This window comes from Marmota monax, unplaced genomic scaffold (assembly GCF_021218885.2).
Source record: "Marmota monax isolate L192 unplaced genomic scaffold, Marmota_monax_Labrador192_F-V1.1 WCK01_AAM20220418_F8-fsc00006, whole genome shotgun sequence".
NCBI lineage: Eukaryota > Metazoa > Chordata > Mammalia > Rodentia > Sciuridae > Marmota > Marmota monax.
In genome coordinates, this window is record NW_026693712.1 from 1,534,418 (window position 1) to 1,553,178 (window position 18,761).

Consider the following 18,761-nt stretch of genomic DNA (forward strand, 5'->3'; position numbering starts at 1 on the left):
ATCTGTTTTTTAGTCCTTTATTTGGTATGTTTATTTTATGTGGCTCTAAAAACTTCTTTTTTTTAAAAATAAGGTTGGATGTTAAACAAATAAATACAAATGTTACCTAGTTTTAAGGACAGATTTTTTTTTCTAAGAATGTATTATTTATTCATTTATTTATTGTCAGGCTGGATCAAACCCAGGGCCTTGTGCATGATAGGCAAGTACTCTACCACTGAGCTATATTTCTAGCTGAAATTCTAAGAATGTATTTATAATGCAATTTAGTGAGAAAATAACAGTATACTTTTCAGTTATTCTTAACTTTCTTAGGATCATGAAATCTTTTTTTTTTTTTTTTTTATACTGGGGATTGAATCCAGTAGTGCTTTATCATTCAGCTACATCTACAGCACTTTTAATTTTTTGAGACAGGTTCTCATTAATTTTCTTAAGGCCTTGCTAAATTGCTGTGGCTGGTCTCAAACTTGCAATCCTTCTGCCTCAGCCTCCTGAGTTGCTGGGATTACAGGCCTATTTGCCAGTGTGCTGGAAGGATCATGATATCTTCTGAAACCTGTGGATCTATTTTGAAAATGCCCAGGGTTGGCTAGGGGGTCATGTTAGGTTAAGAATTCCACAATTGTCTCCACTATGGCTGGACTCTTTTTTTTGGAACTGGGTTTGAACTCAGGGGCACTCAAACACTGAGCCACATCTCTATCCCTATTTTGTGTTTTATTTAGAGACAGGATCTCACTGAGTTGCTGAGCACTTCACCATTGCTGTGGCTTGCTTTGAACTCGCGATTCTCCTGTCTTAGCCTCCCAAGTCTCTGGGATTATAGGTGTGCGCCACTGCGCCAGGCTGAACCTTACTTTTTATTCAAAATAAGCAAACAAAAATAAAAACACAAACTGATTTGTAGAGGTATGTAATATTTTACTGTTTAGTCATTTGAAGTATTGCGTTTTGACAATATTTTAAAGGTATTTTTTGGGATTAATTTACCTGTTAATAGTAGAATTAATATACTTAAATTAATACCTATATATGGAAGAAATTAAAATAATACAGAAGGATATATAAATAATAGTCTCGCCTCATATCTCCAATTTTTGATTTATTTCAGTATATATAACCAGTTTTAATAATTTGTTTAAAATACTTAGGGTGGTTATTTCCATAATTCTAAATCATGTGCTCTCTTTTCTCTTTGATAATATGTTAAATCTAACATTATCTTTTAATTATCTTAAATCAGTTATCTTTTTTAATGATGAGATTTTTAGCTCACATTCTCCCATTTTGTATTTTGTCTTTAAATGTTTGGGCAGTTACTTTCCTTTTAACACTTTAAATAGTGTTCTTTTATCTGTTTCTGGTTCCAGTAAGTTTTTACATTTTCTCTTAACTTGGTACTATGCAAGATAGAGATATTCTTGTCCTATCCTTCCTATACCTTATCTTTGTCCTATTAACAGCTAAACTTCTGTTATTTGTACTGTTATTGTTACACTGTTATGATGGGCAAAATTTATATTCTTTTCTAGGACATTTATCTTGCCTTTTTTTTTTGAAAAGATTTATTTTGAAAGTTGAAAACCAGTTATCTGTGCTTACACTACTACAGTTAGCTTTTGGAACCAAGTAGTACATAACGCTAGGTTTACTTTTCTTTCCTACTTAGAATTCTGTAGCCCCTTTTTGCCCCTGCTCAGGAGAATTTTCTTTAATGATTTTTCTCTGCTTAGGAGAACTATAGCAGGATACAAAATTTGGAATTTGAGTATGAGAAAAGATGATGTTTTACCTTGAATAAGACTCAGTCTTAGAGGAACCATGTTGGAAAAGCCTATGTGACAGGAACTTTAGGAAATGGTGAGAAAATGTAGGCAACCTGTGACAACTGAGGGTTGCCTCTGACAGCCAACAAAAAGCTGGGGCCCTTAATTACACAATGCAATGTCATGAATTCTTTCCACAATCTGAAGGAGATTGGAAGAGGGTATTTTCCCACTTGAGCCACCTAAGGAGAATGAGCTCTAGCCAGTACCTTGACTACAGCCTGAGCAGATGACTCAGCTAATCTGTGTCCAGGTTTCTCATCTGTGGAGACTATGAGATAATAAATATGTATTGTTTCAAATTTCTGAGTTTGTAGTAATTTGTTACACAGCACTGGAACTGATAAATTTGTTCATATTCAAGTATATTACATTCTTTGGCATAGTTGTTTTTGTGTAGAAAACATAATGCTTTCCCATCTAATTTGATAACAAGCCACACTTCCCTATGCTTTAAGATCATGATAGTCAAAAGGTCCACTTTTCTTTTCTGGTTTTGACATGATGAGTTTGCATTTTTAATAAAATAAATACAGTGTAATGATATGGCAATATGTGTGGCACTGTAAACACTGTCAAATTATAACTGTGCCACTGCAGTTTATGGTGCTCTGAGGAGCAGTGTGAGGTGATAAGAGCACCACATAGGGTTTGTCATAACTACTCAGTTCTGCTCTTGGATGAAAACAGTCATAACTACACATAAAATGTATCAGCAAGGCTTCATTTCTATGTAGCTTTATTGATGAACACTAACATTTAAATGTCTTTTTAAAATATTTATTCTTTAGTTGGACACAGTAGTTTTATTTTATTTATTTTTATGTGGTGCTGAGGATCGAACCCAGGGCCTCAAACGTGCTACGTGAGCACTCTACTGCTGAGCCACAACCCCAGCCCAAATATCTTATAATTTTCACATGTCACAAAATGTTATTACCTTAGTTTGAATGCTGTACAAGAATAGGAATGGGCAGGAGTGAGCCTACAGGCTGTAGTTTGCTGACCTCTGTTATGTACAGACATGAAGTAATACTGTTTGGTAGATACTGTGATAGGGAAAGTACTAGCACTACTTGAGATTCATCATAAAAAATGGTTTAATTAAAATCTAATTTGTTAAAAATATTTTTTAAAATAAAAATACCTATTACTAGTTTATGAATAGTTAGGTGAATGTGCTGAACTGAATGGAGTAAAATTGGAAATGACTTAAATTTCTCACTAACCACTATTGTCATATATATTCTTTGATTTTTCTCCCTTCCCTACCCATGAATGATATCCTAGTCAAATTCCATTGATTTTTTGCCATGTATATTTATAAGAATAGTTCAGCTTTGGCAGTGGACTCATTTTCAGGCATTAAGATGTCTTTTTTCATTTTTGAAATTCAATTTTAAGGTGATCATTTCTTCCTGCCTTTTTCTCACTACTTCCCGGTTTCACAGTTGACCCTGGGCCCTGGGCCCTTTTTTAGGAAAGAGAATTAGGGGCTGTTTCTTGACTCTTTACCCATCTCATTATGCTGCCCCTTGTTCATGTTGTGTAGATAGGGTAGGGTATCAAAGGGAAGGGTCACATATCCTTCATTTTTTCAATAGGCTCTTAAATGCTATTTCTATTGTTGGGCAGTTTCGGTTCTTCAGAGGCTTTTATGGGCCTCTATGTAAAACCAACCAACCTACAAGTATATCTACATATAACTGTATGCATACACAAGCATTACAAAAAAGGTCTGTAGTATATATACCAAACTGAAAGTAATGTTTATCTCTGAGAAGGGGTGAATTGAGAGACATGGGTGTGGACATCCCAAGGAATATTTTTTTTTTTGCGGGGTGGGGGGTGTGAGTACTGGGGATTGGACTCAGGGGCACTAGATCACTGAGCCACATCCCCAGCCCTATTTTGTATCTTAGAGACAGGGTCTCACTGAGTTGCTTAGCGCCTCACTTTTGTTGAGGCTGGCTTTGAACTCGAAATCCTCCTGTCTTAGCCTCCTAGCTGCTGGGATTATAGGCATGTGTCACTGCGCCTGGCCCCAAGGAATATTTTTGCTTCATTTGTGTTATTTGATTTTCTGTTACATGTAGAATGTGCCTTTGAATATTTCATTAATTAAACATATATGAAAAGCTATATATTGAAAATAATGTGAAAATTCACCAAAAGAAAATTATTTCCTTCTAAATTAAAAAAATAAAAGAGTTCTCTTTTTTAATTTCTAAATTAAAATACTGATATGTTCAGAAACTTAAAAAAAAGCTGCATTTTTAGGTTAAGTTTTATGGTAAAGGTCTGGCGCACTTTGAGATAATAGTGTTCAGTTTCTTTTTTGGGGGTGAGGGGGACTGGGGATTGAACCCAGGGAGCTTAACCACTGAGCCACATCTTGAGCCTTTAAAAATATTTTATCTAGAGACAGGGTCTTGCTGAGTTCAGGCTGTGACTTTGCTAAATTGTGATCCTTTTGACTTAGCATCCTGAGCCTTTGGGATTACAGATGTGCGCCACCCCTGGCATTTAGTGTTTAGTTTTATATGTGTAAATGGGTACTTATTTTTAAAAATTATATTTGGAGTGTAATTTTTCTATTTCACCCAAGTTATCAAATTTAGTGGCCACAATAGCCCTTTATTATTTTAATATAATTTGTAGGATCTTTTTGCTGTCTCCATTCATCCTTCTTATTGGTAATTTGTATATTCTGTTTTTATTCTTGATCATTTTTGCTGGTAGTTACCAGTTTTATTCACCTTTTTCTAAAGGATACAGTTGTGGCTTTATTTATTTTGTCCTTTTGCAGCCTGTTTTCAATTTTATTGATTTTTGCACTTTGGGTAATTTCTCTGAATATTGAGAAAGGTTCATTGACACTTTCTTCTGCTTTATCTCATATGTTGTTTATTGTATCCAGTGAAAGTATTTCATATATGTTTCTTTTAATTCTAGGGTGTGTTAATCAGCTTTTTATTACTGTGACAATATACAAGAGAAAATCAACTTGAGGGAAGATTTATTTTAGTTCATGATTTCAGACTGTGTTCACTTGGCTCCATTATTATGGGCTTTTGGTGAGGCAGAACGTCATGTCAGGGAGCATGGAGTGGAGCACAACTGCTCACCTTAGTGGTTGGAAGCAGAGAGAAAGAAAGGTGGAGAGGGGTCAGGGAGGGATATACTTTACTGGGGCATACATCCATTTCCTTCAACTAGACCTGATTTCCTACAGTTTCCACCATCTTTCAGGAGTCCATTCAATTATGAATCCATCAGTGGGGTCCATCCTTTGATGAGATCAGAGTCTCATGATCCAGAGACCCACCTCTGAACATTGCTGCAGTTGGGGACCAAGCTTTCAAACATCTGAGCCTTTGTGGGACATTTCAGATCTCAACTATAAAAAATGGTTTCAATTTTTTTTTTTAAGGTTTGGTATTTCTGTTATCTGTTGAGATTTTTTGTTTTCACTCATTAAGATTATATTTTATTATAAGTCAATGGGCTATGAATAATAGTTGTTAAAATTATTTCTTTAATTTATGTCTTGTTTGCTTTTTTCTAGCTTCTTAAGGGGGGAATCTAGTTGATTAAAAACTACTTCTTTTCTAATGTTAGCATTCAAGCTTCTAATTTCCCTCTAAGCACTGCTTTGGCTGGAAATTATAAACTTTATGTATTTATTTATTTGGTACTGGGGCACTCAACCACTGAGCCACATCCAAAGCCCTTTATTGTATTTTATTTAGAGGCAGAGTCTCACTGAGTTGCTTAACGCCTCACTGTTGCTGAGGCTGGCTTTGAATTCATGATCCTCTTGCTTCAGCCTCCTGATCCGCTGGGATTACAGGCATACACCACTGTGCCCAGCTTGCAAACGATAAACTTTAATGTTTTCTTTTATTATTATTCTGTTAGAATTGTTTTCAGTTTTCTTTATGACTTCTTTTTCAACTTATGAAAAAGTATGTTTAATTATTTAAAAGTATGTTTAATTTTCAAATATTCTTGATTTCTAGATATCATATTGTTACTGATTTCTAATTTAATTCTGTTTTGATCAAAAGTACTCTAATATTTTAATTATTTGAGACTGCATATGATTTCTCTTGGTAGACATTGAAAGGAAATTTTATTCACGGTTTTGGAAATTTTATCAATGTCTCTTAGTTCAATAGTTGATGATATTTAGATCTACTATATACGTACTGCTAGTTTTGTCTTTTATCTGTTACCAAAAGAATGGTGTTAAAATTTTTTACTATAGTTGTCTTTTTTCTCTTTAGTTTTGTTTTCTTTGCTTCATTTTCTCATACATATGTCTATGATTTTTATGTCTTTATTGAGTTGATATTAATACCATGAAGGGATACTACTGTGTAACCTCATCTCATTCTTCCTTTAACTTTGTCATAGCCATTTTCCTCTAGGAGTTTCAAAATGTTCCTGCATGTATGTGTAGCCAAGCTTTCTGCCATACTTCCCTTTATGGGGCACTCAAGGGCACTGTGTGAAATTCCTACTGTGAAATTGCCTCCCTTTGGTGCCATGTCCTGCAAATTCTACTACAACTGCTCCAAGCTCTGTTCTGTGATCCTGTGTGCTAAACCTTACCTCCTTGCTTTGTGTTCAGGAAATTCTCAATACGCAGCTTGGTGGACTCACTTTCTATCACAGTATAAACTGATACCTGAAAACAGATCCTTCCTATGTTTTCTACAGTTAAAGTTGCTTATAACAGGAAGAATTGTTTACTATCAGTTAATGTGTTATGGCTAGAAGCAGAGGTCTCATTCAGCTTTACATGTAGTAAACAGAAATTTACAGTTTCACCTACAAATAAAAAAAATATGGCAAACAAAACATTAAAAATAGATTGTTAGAACTTATTGCAAATTTGGGGGTTGCTGAAAATTAACCGGATAACATTTTTTGTTTCAATTTTTGTTATGTCTGCATTGTATAATCAATTTCAGAGACAGGAATTAGTCCTTGGTATTGGTTGTTTTTTTTTTTTAAATAATTTTTTAGTTGTAGATGAACACAATATCTTTATTTATTTATTTTTATTTGTGGCTGAGGATGGAACCCAGTGTCTCACACATGAGAGGCAAGCACTTTACCATTGTGCTACAACCCCAGCCCTTGTTGTCTTTTTTTAATTAGTGACTATCTTTTGAAGTCAAAACCTTTCTTTTTAATTGCAAAGAATAGAAGACCACTTAGATTGTTCAAAGAGGAGTACGGAGATCATGTAGTAAGGTTGCAGATTTACCACATGATCAAGGTACATTTGAGGGCTGAAATTTCTAAATAAGATGAATGGGACAGAATTTTACAAAAGACTTGAACATTTCATTCATATATTAGAAAATAACTGACTTCTCCATTTTGTAAGGTTGATGCTTGTCAGCATTTCTTAGCCTTGTGGGGGGGAATATATATATATTTGGTGCCAGGGATTGAACCTAGCTGTGCTTAACCCCTGAGTCACATCCTAAGCCCTTTTTAAATATTTTATTTAGAAACAGGGTCTCACTGAGTTGTTTGGGACCTCACTAAGTTGCTGAGGCTGGCATTGAATTCATGATCCTCCTGCTTCAGCCTCCCTAGCCACTGGGATTATAAGGGCATGTGCCATTTTAAGACCTGGTTCAAATGTTATTTTCAAATTGTTTTCCTTGAGACATAGCAAGAATGTTTTTGTCTTTTCAGTCTTATGCTCTTTTCCTGTATATACAAGACAATAAATATTTGAATTAATGAAGATCAAATGAATATTTATTTGAAGACTGAAGTTATTAAGTGTATGAACATGGGAAGATACTTTTCTTAAGATATTTTACTAATTTTCAAAATGTATTCTGTCTTGCTTCTTTTAAATAGAAACTATTTCTTGATTTCCTGGAATTTTTTAAAAAACTTTTTTCCCCTCTAATTAAGGTGATTTCAAGTTGAAAGGTCTGTTATTAAATGTATATTTTTGGTGAAACAGTTTCTTTTGCTCCTTTTTAAGTTTTTAAAAGTAACTGAATCCCTGATTTCTTTGTTGTTTTTTTGTTTTTGTGATTTCTTTGGTATTAAAGTATGGAAATAAAGGATAATGACTAATTTAGGAATCTACTGTGATTTGATTTTAATGGGCATCAACAAATGGAAATACATCATTGCCTAAGCAGTTGTTATTTATTTCCCAAACACACATTTTAAAATTTTATTAGTTGACTAATTGTCTTTTCTTAATGTTCTAGCTGTTCATTGATATCAGCTTACATCACTGAGAAGATAATTTTGAAGACATGTTTTGTTGAAAAGACAACTAAGAAAGATTTTACGAATGGGATGAACACGCTCCAGTTGATTGGCTACCTACTGCAATTTGAATGTTAACGTTACCCGCCTGGTACAGTTACCTAGTGATGTACCTATTCTCACAATACCCTATTTCAGCGTGCTTGTCTTGATTAAAGAATTCAAAGTGGAGTACCGCAAACTTGATATGGATAATAAAAAGAAAGACAAGGACAAATCAGATGATAGAATGGCACGACCTAGTGGTCGATCAGGGCACAACACTCGAGGAACTGGGTCTTCATCATCTGGAGTTTTAATGGTTGGACCTAACTTTAGAGTTGGAAAAAAAATTGGATGTGGCAATTTTGGAGAATTACGATTAGGTAAGACTGTTTTATTTATTTCATTATGTGAAGAGCATTTTTTAAAAATGGAGGTTACTTTTTAATGAAAAGGATTTAGTTATCTAAGTTTTTAGTTACTTAATTGGATTATGTTGATTTAAAGAATATGTTCAAAATTTCTTATGTGCTGATATTTCCATTTGTAAGGAAATCACTGTAATAGGAAAGTCTATATTTTCTTGAGATTAACCCTTCTTATTTCTTAAGGATCTGAGAATACAAGAAAGTAGCTTTTAAAGGCCTAGCAGATTGAAATAGCTGCTAGGAAGGCTTTTGTAGTATGTTCTTTGGACATAGTTTCCTTTTACATATTTCAAAATATTTAATATCTAACCACTTTAAGACCATGTATGTGACTAAAATGAAAGTTAATATACTGAAATGTATGCATTTAACAATGTAATGAAATTTACATTGTTGTAATGAAATTTTTTTCTTTCCACTCTTTTCCTCTCCTCTCCCCTGCCCAGGTAGTCTGGGGTGAGACTCAGGAGTCCATATTGACAAAGGATTCACAGAATTGGCTTAGGTTTTTGTAGTTAGGCAATTTTGGGAAATGGTGGTCTAACTGAACTTTGTAACTCTACATTTAGGAAAATTGAGACTCAGAGAAAGTTACTTGCCAGATTTCATCCAGAAATTTAATGACAGTTCTCAGGATCAAAATAAAATCTAAGTCTTTTATTTCTTAGTACTGCAGAGGTAATCGCCGACTCGATTGAAGAGAAACAAGAATGTGGCATGGTTATGTAAGAGTCAGTATGGAGGTACATTGAGGACTCTGGTCAATGGATCACCAAGAGTGGGAGCTTTAGAAATTAAAAAAAGAAAATTCTGGCTTGATGATTTTCCTTAGATCCAACCTTGCTTCTAGAAATAAATCCAGTTGTGTTTATCTACTCAACTATTTCTTATAATCTTATAAAACATTCTAATTGTAGTGACTCTTTAATATCATTAGTTTTGTGTTGTTAATGTATTTTAAATATTTGAATTAAGCAAGCTAATAAAAAGGCAGTGACATACTTTATACATAGCTATAACATGATGTGGCTGGCAGACTTGAATTTCATAGAGAATCAAATACTTGAAGGAGTAAATGTTTACATTTTATTTCTTGAGACATGTTAAATTAGATCTTTGAAATTCGTAAACTGTTTCTGAGTTAGAAAAACCAGATTATTTCCTTGAGGTCTAATTTTGAGCAATATCCATTTAATTCTTAACACTTACAATGCACTAGAAAAATATAAAAATGGTTCCTGCCAATTTGGAGCATATAAGTCATTTTAACCACTCAAGGACCTCAAATTCTTCATAATTGGATTATTTCCACTTTCAGGTTATTGTGAGGGTTGAATTTAGATGATAGTGTAAAAGGAATAGCATTATATTTGAATATTCTTTGTCCATTTAAAAAAAATTTAAAAATATCTTTATTTTGTTTATTTGTTTTTATGTGGTGCTGAGGATCGAACACAGTGCTTCACATGTGCAAGGCAAGGCAAGTGCTCTGCCACCGAGCCAATAATCCCTGCCTTCTTTGGCCATTTTTAAGCAAAATTGTTTCATATCATTTTTTTTCAAGATAACCATACACACACATACATTTATACACTACATACACATTTTGTGTGCGTATGTATGTGTTTGTGTATATTCACACAAAACAAATCCAGTGGACCATATTGCCCAAGACAATATGAGAAACTATAAGAACCATATACTGAAACTGTACTATGTATTGTAAAAAGCAGCAAAACACGCCTTTCTTTTGCAGTCCATGAATAAACAGGATTAGAAATAAGAAGACTTCTTAGTGCATCTATTTATATATGTAATCTATAAGTATTAATTGTATATATACATGTGTGATATTTATATATTTAGCATGTATATCTATGTGTCTCAGTTTTATGTATATGTATATAAACATATATATATATATATATATATATATATGTATGTATATACCTATATGTATGTGTGTGTGTGTGTGTGTACACACATACAACAGAGATCAACTAATAATTTTATCCTTCCTTATTCATAGACTATACTAAAGGGGCATTTTACTTCTAGCTTCAAATCCCCAAATGTTTTCCTATTTTGAAAAAGTTATAAGCAATATTCTTTCTGTACTTGGATAAACAGTTTCTAATGTTAAAAGTTGGTTTGGATTCTAAAAATACTTAAAAAAAAACAGTAATAGGCTCATCTTGATTATTCTTAGTACTGAATTTTTTTGTGGTTGGTATTGGATAAGAAAAAAAGTATAAAGTAAACTTTTTGGGCTGGACAGTTAGTAATTTCTGTTTTGGTAGAAGACTATCTCTCATGTTGTAGAGCATTAAAAGCTTCAGACCTCTTGGGCACCAAAAAAGAGTTGCAATCCTATACATAATGCAGAATATCCCTCCATGCCTAAATGCCTCAAGGAAAGGCAGTCTTGCATACTGTTGTAAATGATTCTTATAGGTAATTAGTTTTAAAAAAAGGATCATGAGATTAAAAAAAAAGTTATACCTTAAAAAATCTTTTATATTGAAATAAATGTGTTAAGCATTTTTATCTGTATTTTTTATTTTAAATGATGTGTTGGTATATATTTGTGATTTGTTTTTTTTTTTTTTTTTGGTACTGAGGATTGAATCTAGTGGCTAGTGGCACTCTACCACTGAGCTACATTCCTAGGCCTGTTCATGTTTTAATTTTGAGACTGGGTTTCACTAAATTGCTGAGGTTGGCCCTGAACTTGAAATATTCCTGCCTTAGCCTACGGAGTTACTGGGATTTCAGGTGTGCCTGGCTTGTGGTTTCATTTATGTGTTGGTGGTAAGGCTTGCATTATGTGTTGGTAGATGTATTTTTTAGCTTAGGTAGTGAATGGAAACCATTAGAATTTTTTTTCATAGACTCTGAATGAGATTAATCATAGCAAGCATATATGTATGCTTGCTATGATTTATATATATATATATATATATATATGGTTTTATTGTATAATTTTTATTTTTCTGTGTTTTTGTGAGGTTTGGACATTTTCAAAGCCTTTCTGGCTAGGGAAAGACTGCCCCTCTGGCTGTTAGTCAGTTTTTAAAGATAGCAAAGGACTCAGCTGGGAGAATAATGCCTTTATAATGTAAACTACCAACCCATTGCCTTGTCTCCTCTATCTGGCCTATACACTCAAGAGGCAGTATTCCTCTGCTTTGATCATCCAGAGCCAGCAACCATGCAAGTAGAGAGCACCCTTAAAGCCCAAAAGTCACTGGAATTATTCACTGGAATTATGGAGAGTAGCCAATTCTAAATTGTTTACCCTGCCTTGTCTTACCTTTCTCTTGACAATTCTAATAAAGGCCTTGGGCTAACCTCTCCTTTTGCTCCTGTCTTCTGCCACCTAACCCCAGCCTAGTGCTTTTCCTGTGACTACATGGTATGCAGTGTGACTCCTTAAGACTTGTGAGTATAGTGAACTTTGTTTACCTGAGCCTCTCCTGTATTTTGTTGTAGCTGCACTTAATTATCATATAAAAGAATATGAACAAGGATGTTTTATGTTGCTTTATGAATTATCGTATCTGAGAAAAGATATTGTAACTTTTGACATAATTAAGTTTTCCATGGAATTTTTCATAACTTCTTTTATTAATGTTTGTTTCTCCTCTTATTCATATGTAGTTTTTAAATTTTCCTTATTTTAATGTTTGTGTTTGAGAATTGTTTTATTGAAAATTCTACTGGCCTTCCAAGATATATCAACTACATAGGCAGATTTGGGTGAATTCATCATTTTTATGTTTATTGATTTTTCTGTTGCTAACTAAAGCTCATTATAAATCTTAGACGGGTGAAAGGGGCAGGGAGGGGGCATGGGGTTAGAAATGATAGTGGAATGTGATGGTCATCATTATCCAAAGTACATGTATGAAGACATTAATTGCTGTGAATATGCTTTGTATACAACCAGAGATATGAAAAATTGTGTTCTATATGTGTAACATGAATTATAATGCATTCTGCTGTCATATAAATTTTAAAAAATTATTAATAAAAAAGACTTAAAAACATAATAACTAAATAATTGATTATGATGCTGTGACTAAAAAAATCCCCAAATATAATGGATTTAAGCACTTAATTTCTTCTTCTTTCCCATTACATAGATTAGAGGGCGAGCACTCAAAGCTGTTAGGGTACCTCTGCATCCTTAATATGTGGCTTTGGTGTCTGTGTAAGGTGATTGTTGTGGTTGTTGACTTTTTGCATCCAGCCAGCTAGCCAGCCAGGAAGTTAGAAGAAAAAGAGTGACATACCTACTGTCCACTGATATGCAGAACTTAGTCACATGGACACACTAAACTGAAAGAAAGGCTGGGAAATATAGTCTGTAGTAAGGTAGTCATTCTCAAGTTTGGGCATTTTATTATTATGGAAAGAATAGAATGGATGTTGGTGGATACCTTTAGACCCTGTTATAAACATTTATGCAGTTTCTGAAGACTATAGTTTTCTATAATAATTACCATCCTAGCACCACAACATTGGTAAAACTATCTTTTCAAGTTCAATGTGACAGAAAGCGCTATTGGAAATGTCTTTTGAAACAGAATTAAAACTAATAAACTAGCACTCTACTTGGGAGCCTTCTTTTAATGGGATTCCTTCAATGTGTATATTTCCTCCCTTTCACACCATATCCACATACACATAGTTTATGTGCATCATTTGTTTATTCATGCTTCCAAGCAAATATTGATTAAACACTATGTGAGACCATGGCTATGGTAGGTGACAAAAATGCTTTTATATTGTTTAATATTTGTTAATGTTTATAACTGTGACCCACCCTTCCAACTTCAGCAGAATGTCCAGTGTTCGAAAACAGATGATGCTTTTAGGATTTAATGCTCTCTGCTCTGAGCAAAAAGGTAGATGCTAGACCATGTAAAAGCCAACAAACACAATAGTTTTGGAAGTATTTGGTATATTTTGGTTCTTTGGGATCTGTGTTTAATATAACTTCTTGTTAGCTCTTTTTTTTACCTGTGTACTTGTGAATAAACATAATATAAAAAATGTGAAAAGATAATATCTTGAGGAAATGCAAATTTCATCAAGAACCAGGATTGTTCATTTGTTAATTAGATGCCAGTCTTTGAGATTAAGTTCCTTATTTTATTGTTATTTACTATAAGCTTACTTGAGGAAAACTAAAATTTCATGCATAATACGTTCTTGAAAATGTATATGAAGACATCTAGAATGCTACCTTGGGTAAGAATATTAAATATTCTCTAATATTTAAAAAATGTTTATATGGGTTCAGTGAGTATATAAATAGAGTTTAAGGTTTACCACTTTTGGTATGTTTATAAAGTTCCACCTTTGTGCCAGATATATGGAATTTTTGAGACTTCTGCTACTCAGCATTAGTACCAATGTATGATGTTTTTTCTCTTTGTTTTTACTTATTTTTATACAATAAGGACAAAATTTAGAAAAATATTATAATACTTGTATGAAAAATGTTGAACAAAGGTGGCTATATATCTGAAGCTGATATTTTCTTAGAAATTTTACTACCATTCATTGCTGCTATATGAAAGGAGATTAAGAGTATTATGCAGAAAAATCGTGTCTATGGAAATCGATGATTATCTACTCTGTACTCAGACTGGGGCCAGTTACTTTTTTTTTTTTTTATTGTGGGTTGTTCAAAACATTACAAATTTCTTGACATATCATATTCCACACTTTGATTCAAGTGGGTTATGAACTCCCACCTTCACCCCATACACAGATTGCAGAATCACATCAGTTACACATCCATTGATTTACATATTGCCATACTAGTGTCTGTTGTGCTCCGCTGCCTTTCCCATCCTCCCCCCTCCCCCCTCCCCACCTCTCCCCTCCCCTCCCCTCCTCTCTCTCTACCCCTTCCACTGTATAACCCTGAGGGTCTCCTTCCATTACCATGCAATTTCCCTTCTCTCTCCCTTTCCCTCCCACCTCTCATCCCTGTTAAATGTTAATCTTCTTCTCCTGCTCTTCTTTCCTACTCTGATCTTAGTTACTCTCCTTATATCAAAGAAGACATTTGGCATTTGTTTTTTAGGGATTGGCTAGCTTCACTTAGCATAATCTGCTCTAATGCCATCCATTTCCCTGTAAATTCTATGATTTTGTCATTTTTTAATGCAGAGTAATACTCCATTGTGTATAAATGCCACATTTTTTTTATCCATTCATCTATTGAAGGGCATCTAGGTTGGTTCCACAGTCTTGCTATTGTGAACTGTGCTGCTATGAACATCGATGTAGCAGTGTCGCTGTAGCATGCTCTCTTTAGGTCTTTAGGGAATAGACCAAGAAGGGGAATATCTGGGTCAAATGGTGGCTCCATTCCCAGCTTTCCAAGAAATCTCCATACTGCTTTCCAAATTGGCTGCACCAATTTGCAGTCCCACCAGCAATGAACAAGTGTACCCTTTTCCCCACATCCTCGCCAGCACTTGTTGTTGTTTGACTTCATAATGGCTGCCAATCTTACTGGAGTGAGATGGTATCTTAGGGTGGTTTTGATTTGCATTTCTCTGACAGCTAGAGATGTTGAGCATTTTTTCATGTACTTGTTGATTGACTATATGTCCTCCTCTGTGAAGTGTCTGTTCAGGTCCTTGGCCCATTTGTTGATTGGGTTGTTTGTTCTCTTATTGTCTAATTTTTTGAGTTCTTTGTATACTCTGGATATTAGGGCTCTATCTGAAGTGTGAGGAGTAAAGATTTGTTCCCAGGGTGTAGGCTCCCTATTTACCTCTCTTATTGTTTCTTTTGCTGAGAAAAAACTTTTTAGTTTGAGTAAGTCCCATTTGTTGATTCTAGTTATTAACTTTTGTGCTATGGGTGTCCTATTGAGGAATTTGGAGCCCGACCCCACCGACTGTAGATCGTAGCCAACTTTTTCTTCTATCAGACGGGGCCAGTTACTTTCACAGTTAAAAAGATAAATCTGTCATTTTTCTATCCTTTATTACAAGAAAAAATATTGGAAATTCAGAAATCACATGTGATACTATTTGTTAATTTTATTCTTTTAAATGTACTTGTAAAGGTATACATTAATTTGTATATTAGATTATTTTCATGTACTATTACTTCCAAATTCTCCATAGTAATATCCTTAGGCTACAGATTTTGACCCATTGGAATTTTTTAGATTATGGCCAATGCCAAAGTGTACTGCAATTTTTTTAGAATTTTCTGTATGTTAATGATGTTAAGTCTCTATTTTAGTTTGTCATTTACGTTTTCTTTGCATATAATAAAGTTTTTCATCATTCAGCCAAACCTATATAAAACCTTTTGATTTTTAAAATATCTTCTTATGCTTAGAAAGTCTTTCATATATTGGGATGGCAAATATTTTTTCTTGTCTAAGTTTATATTTTTTGGAGTTAATTTGATCATAAGACGAGGTGCTAATAACCCCTTTTTCTCAAAGTGTTGTTAACTAGTTTTTCAGAGCCGATTACTGAATAATATTTTTCTTTTTTTTGTTGTATTTTTAATATAGATCTTTTTCTATATATCGATATATTAATAAGATTAAATATGAGTCCCAATAAGATTATATCACATAATAATGAAGGTTTTAAAATGAGATGATGGATAGGAAAGGAATTTTATATTTCTGTTTTTATATAGAAGTGATACTTTAAAAAATTTATTTAGCATGCGTTGATTATTGATTACTGTCTAAATTGTTTACAGGGCTGGGTGCAAGTGACACATGCCTGTAATCCCAGCAACTCGGGAGGATGAGGCAGGAGGATTGAGAGTTCAAAGCCAGCCTCAGCAACTTAGGCCATAAACAACTTACTGAGACCCTGTCTCAGAATGAAAAATAAAAAGAGCAGGGGATATGGCTCAGTAGTAATGTGCCCCTAGCTTCAACCCCCAGTGCAAAAACAAAAAAACAAAAAACAAAACAAAAAATTATCTACAATATTACAACAAAATCAGAATCTTTCTATTTTTGTAAGTGGGATAACATGTTTATTAGTATCACTTTCTACTCAATATGTGATATGCTAAATATATTATTGAGTTGATTAATTAAAATATTTTCTTGTTGAGGTGTTTTTGCTTAATAGTTAAGGCTTTTTACTTCATTTAAATGTATTATTTTCTCCAGAATTGTGAGAAAACAAATTTCTATTCTTTATATAAAAAAACACATAATGTATTATTTCCCTTTTCCTTCCCAGAGTACAATTTATATATCTTTAAAAATTTTGTTAACAATAGAATTTTATCCAGTCATGATGAAGAATGAAATTTTGTAATTTGCAGTAAAATGGACAGAACTTGAAAATATAATGTTAAGAGAAATAAGCCAAACTCAGAAAGTCAAGAATTGTAAGTTTTCTCTCATATGTGAAAACTAAAAAGGAAAAAGGAATTGAAGGGGGGTAGAGGAATCTCAGTAGAGGAAAAGGGACCAGGGAGAGGGAGGAGGGGAGGGAAAGAAGGAATACTGGGGAGTGATATTGGCCAAATTATATAGTTATATTGTGTGTAGGTATGAATATGTAACAACAAATCCCACCATTATGTTCAGGCATAGTACACCAATAAAAATGTAGAAAAAATTGTTAGCAGAAACTGATATTTTTTTCTTTCTTTTTCAAGGGAAAAATTTATATACGAATGAATATGTGGCAATTAAGCTGGTAAGTTCATATATCTTGCTTTTCCTTAATTATTTCCTTGTTTATGTTTTAATTATGTTTCATTTTCATATGATTTATAATTTGGGTGTTTATTTGAAAGGGGAAAATAATATGCATAGTCTGCTTTTTTCATTACTAAAATCCTAACATCATCATGACCTTCAAGTACATGATTGATCTGTGTAGAATGTTAGTGTTCCTTTGTGCTTCACAAACTAAGTCCTTTTACTTTGGCAAGTTTACCGAATAATTTTTGGCTCTATTTTTTTTTTCTTTTAGTTATAGATGAACCCAATACCTTTATTTTATTTTATTTTATTTTTTGTGGTGCTAAGGATTGAACTCAGTGCCTCACGCATGCTAGGCAAGTGCTCTACTACTGAGCCACAACCCCAGCCCAATTTTCACCCAATTTTTAATTTAAGGTAGCATTTTTAATTAGATAAAAATTAGAAAAGAAGATTTCTCTTCCTGATTCAAGCATTTGGACAAAACAAATATGTCCTTAAGTATTCAGAATTACATTCTTTGAAAACATATTTTCAAGTAAGCTGCTGAAATTTTTTCTATTGACATTTTATAAATCAGGTAAAGCTGGCTATTGTTTGACTTTTAGGGATTCAGAAATTCTTTTTTTTTTTTTTTTTTTTTTTTTAAATATTTATTTATTTATTTTAGTTTTTGGTGGACACAACATCTTGTTTGTATGTGGTGCTGAGGATCGAACCCGGGCCGCACGCATGCCAGGCGAGCTCGCTACCGCTTGAGCCACATCCCCAGCCCCCATTCAGAAATTCTTGATGTGGGTGTAGGATAGCAGGGAAAACTGGCTCCCCTGGGACTAGTCTGGGTTGGTTTGTTGTTTTTGAGGCAGGACCTCATGACATTGCCCAGGCTGTCCTTGCATCCATGATTCACCTAGTATCTCCAAGTATCTGAGATGACAGGAATGCACCACCTTATGTGACTTAATGGGACGGTTCTGAAGTCCTGAATGTGCTACTATAATAGTTAGAAGATGGATCTCTTTGGAAGAATTGGGACCTAGGAATTATTTTTATAAGCCATACTTTGCTCTTCTATCTGACTTGCCACTCACGTTTCCCTGAGGCTTAGCATGGCTTGGTTTTTTGGTCTGCTTGCCTTTACCGATCTTGTCTCTGCTGATATAATTTGTATTATTAGGGTGATATGAAACTAATATATAAAGGAGAGACTTTTTGAGGAAGAGGCAAGTAGGAGGAATTAGAATAACTTTTGAGATGAAGTAGAAAACTCCTATTTAATGTGTCTTTGTGAGTATAGACCAAGTTTCACTGTAAGAAATACTGTTTATTTTCACTTGAAAATAAAGATGTATAGTAGACTATGGCACCATAAGGAGAGATTTGCTGGTTGTTATTTGGCATTTGTTTTGATAAGTTCACTTTGGTTTCAAGTTTATTCTTTGGCATTATGATAGAAAATCTTATTTTAGTTAGTTAATTAAT

General features: G+C 33.7%; 1 protein-coding gene across 10 annotated transcripts in view; it reads left to right on the forward strand.

Moving 5' to 3' along the window:
• Csnk1g3 (casein kinase 1 gamma 3) overlaps window positions 1-18,761 on the forward strand; it is a 112,139-nt gene that overhangs the window by 18,077 nt on the left and 75,301 nt on the right. For all 10 annotated transcript variants that reach the window (XM_058584204.1, XM_046460116.2, XM_046460115.2 and 7 more), the window contains exons 2-3: window positions 8,084-8,509; window positions 17,231-17,271. In XM_058584204.1, the coding sequence (XP_058440187.1) occupies window positions 8,332-8,509; window positions 17,231-17,271 (219 nt within the window). In that variant the 5' untranslated portion in view covers window positions 8,084-8,331. The remainder of the gene's footprint in view (window positions 1-8,083; window positions 8,510-17,230; window positions 17,272-18,761) is intronic.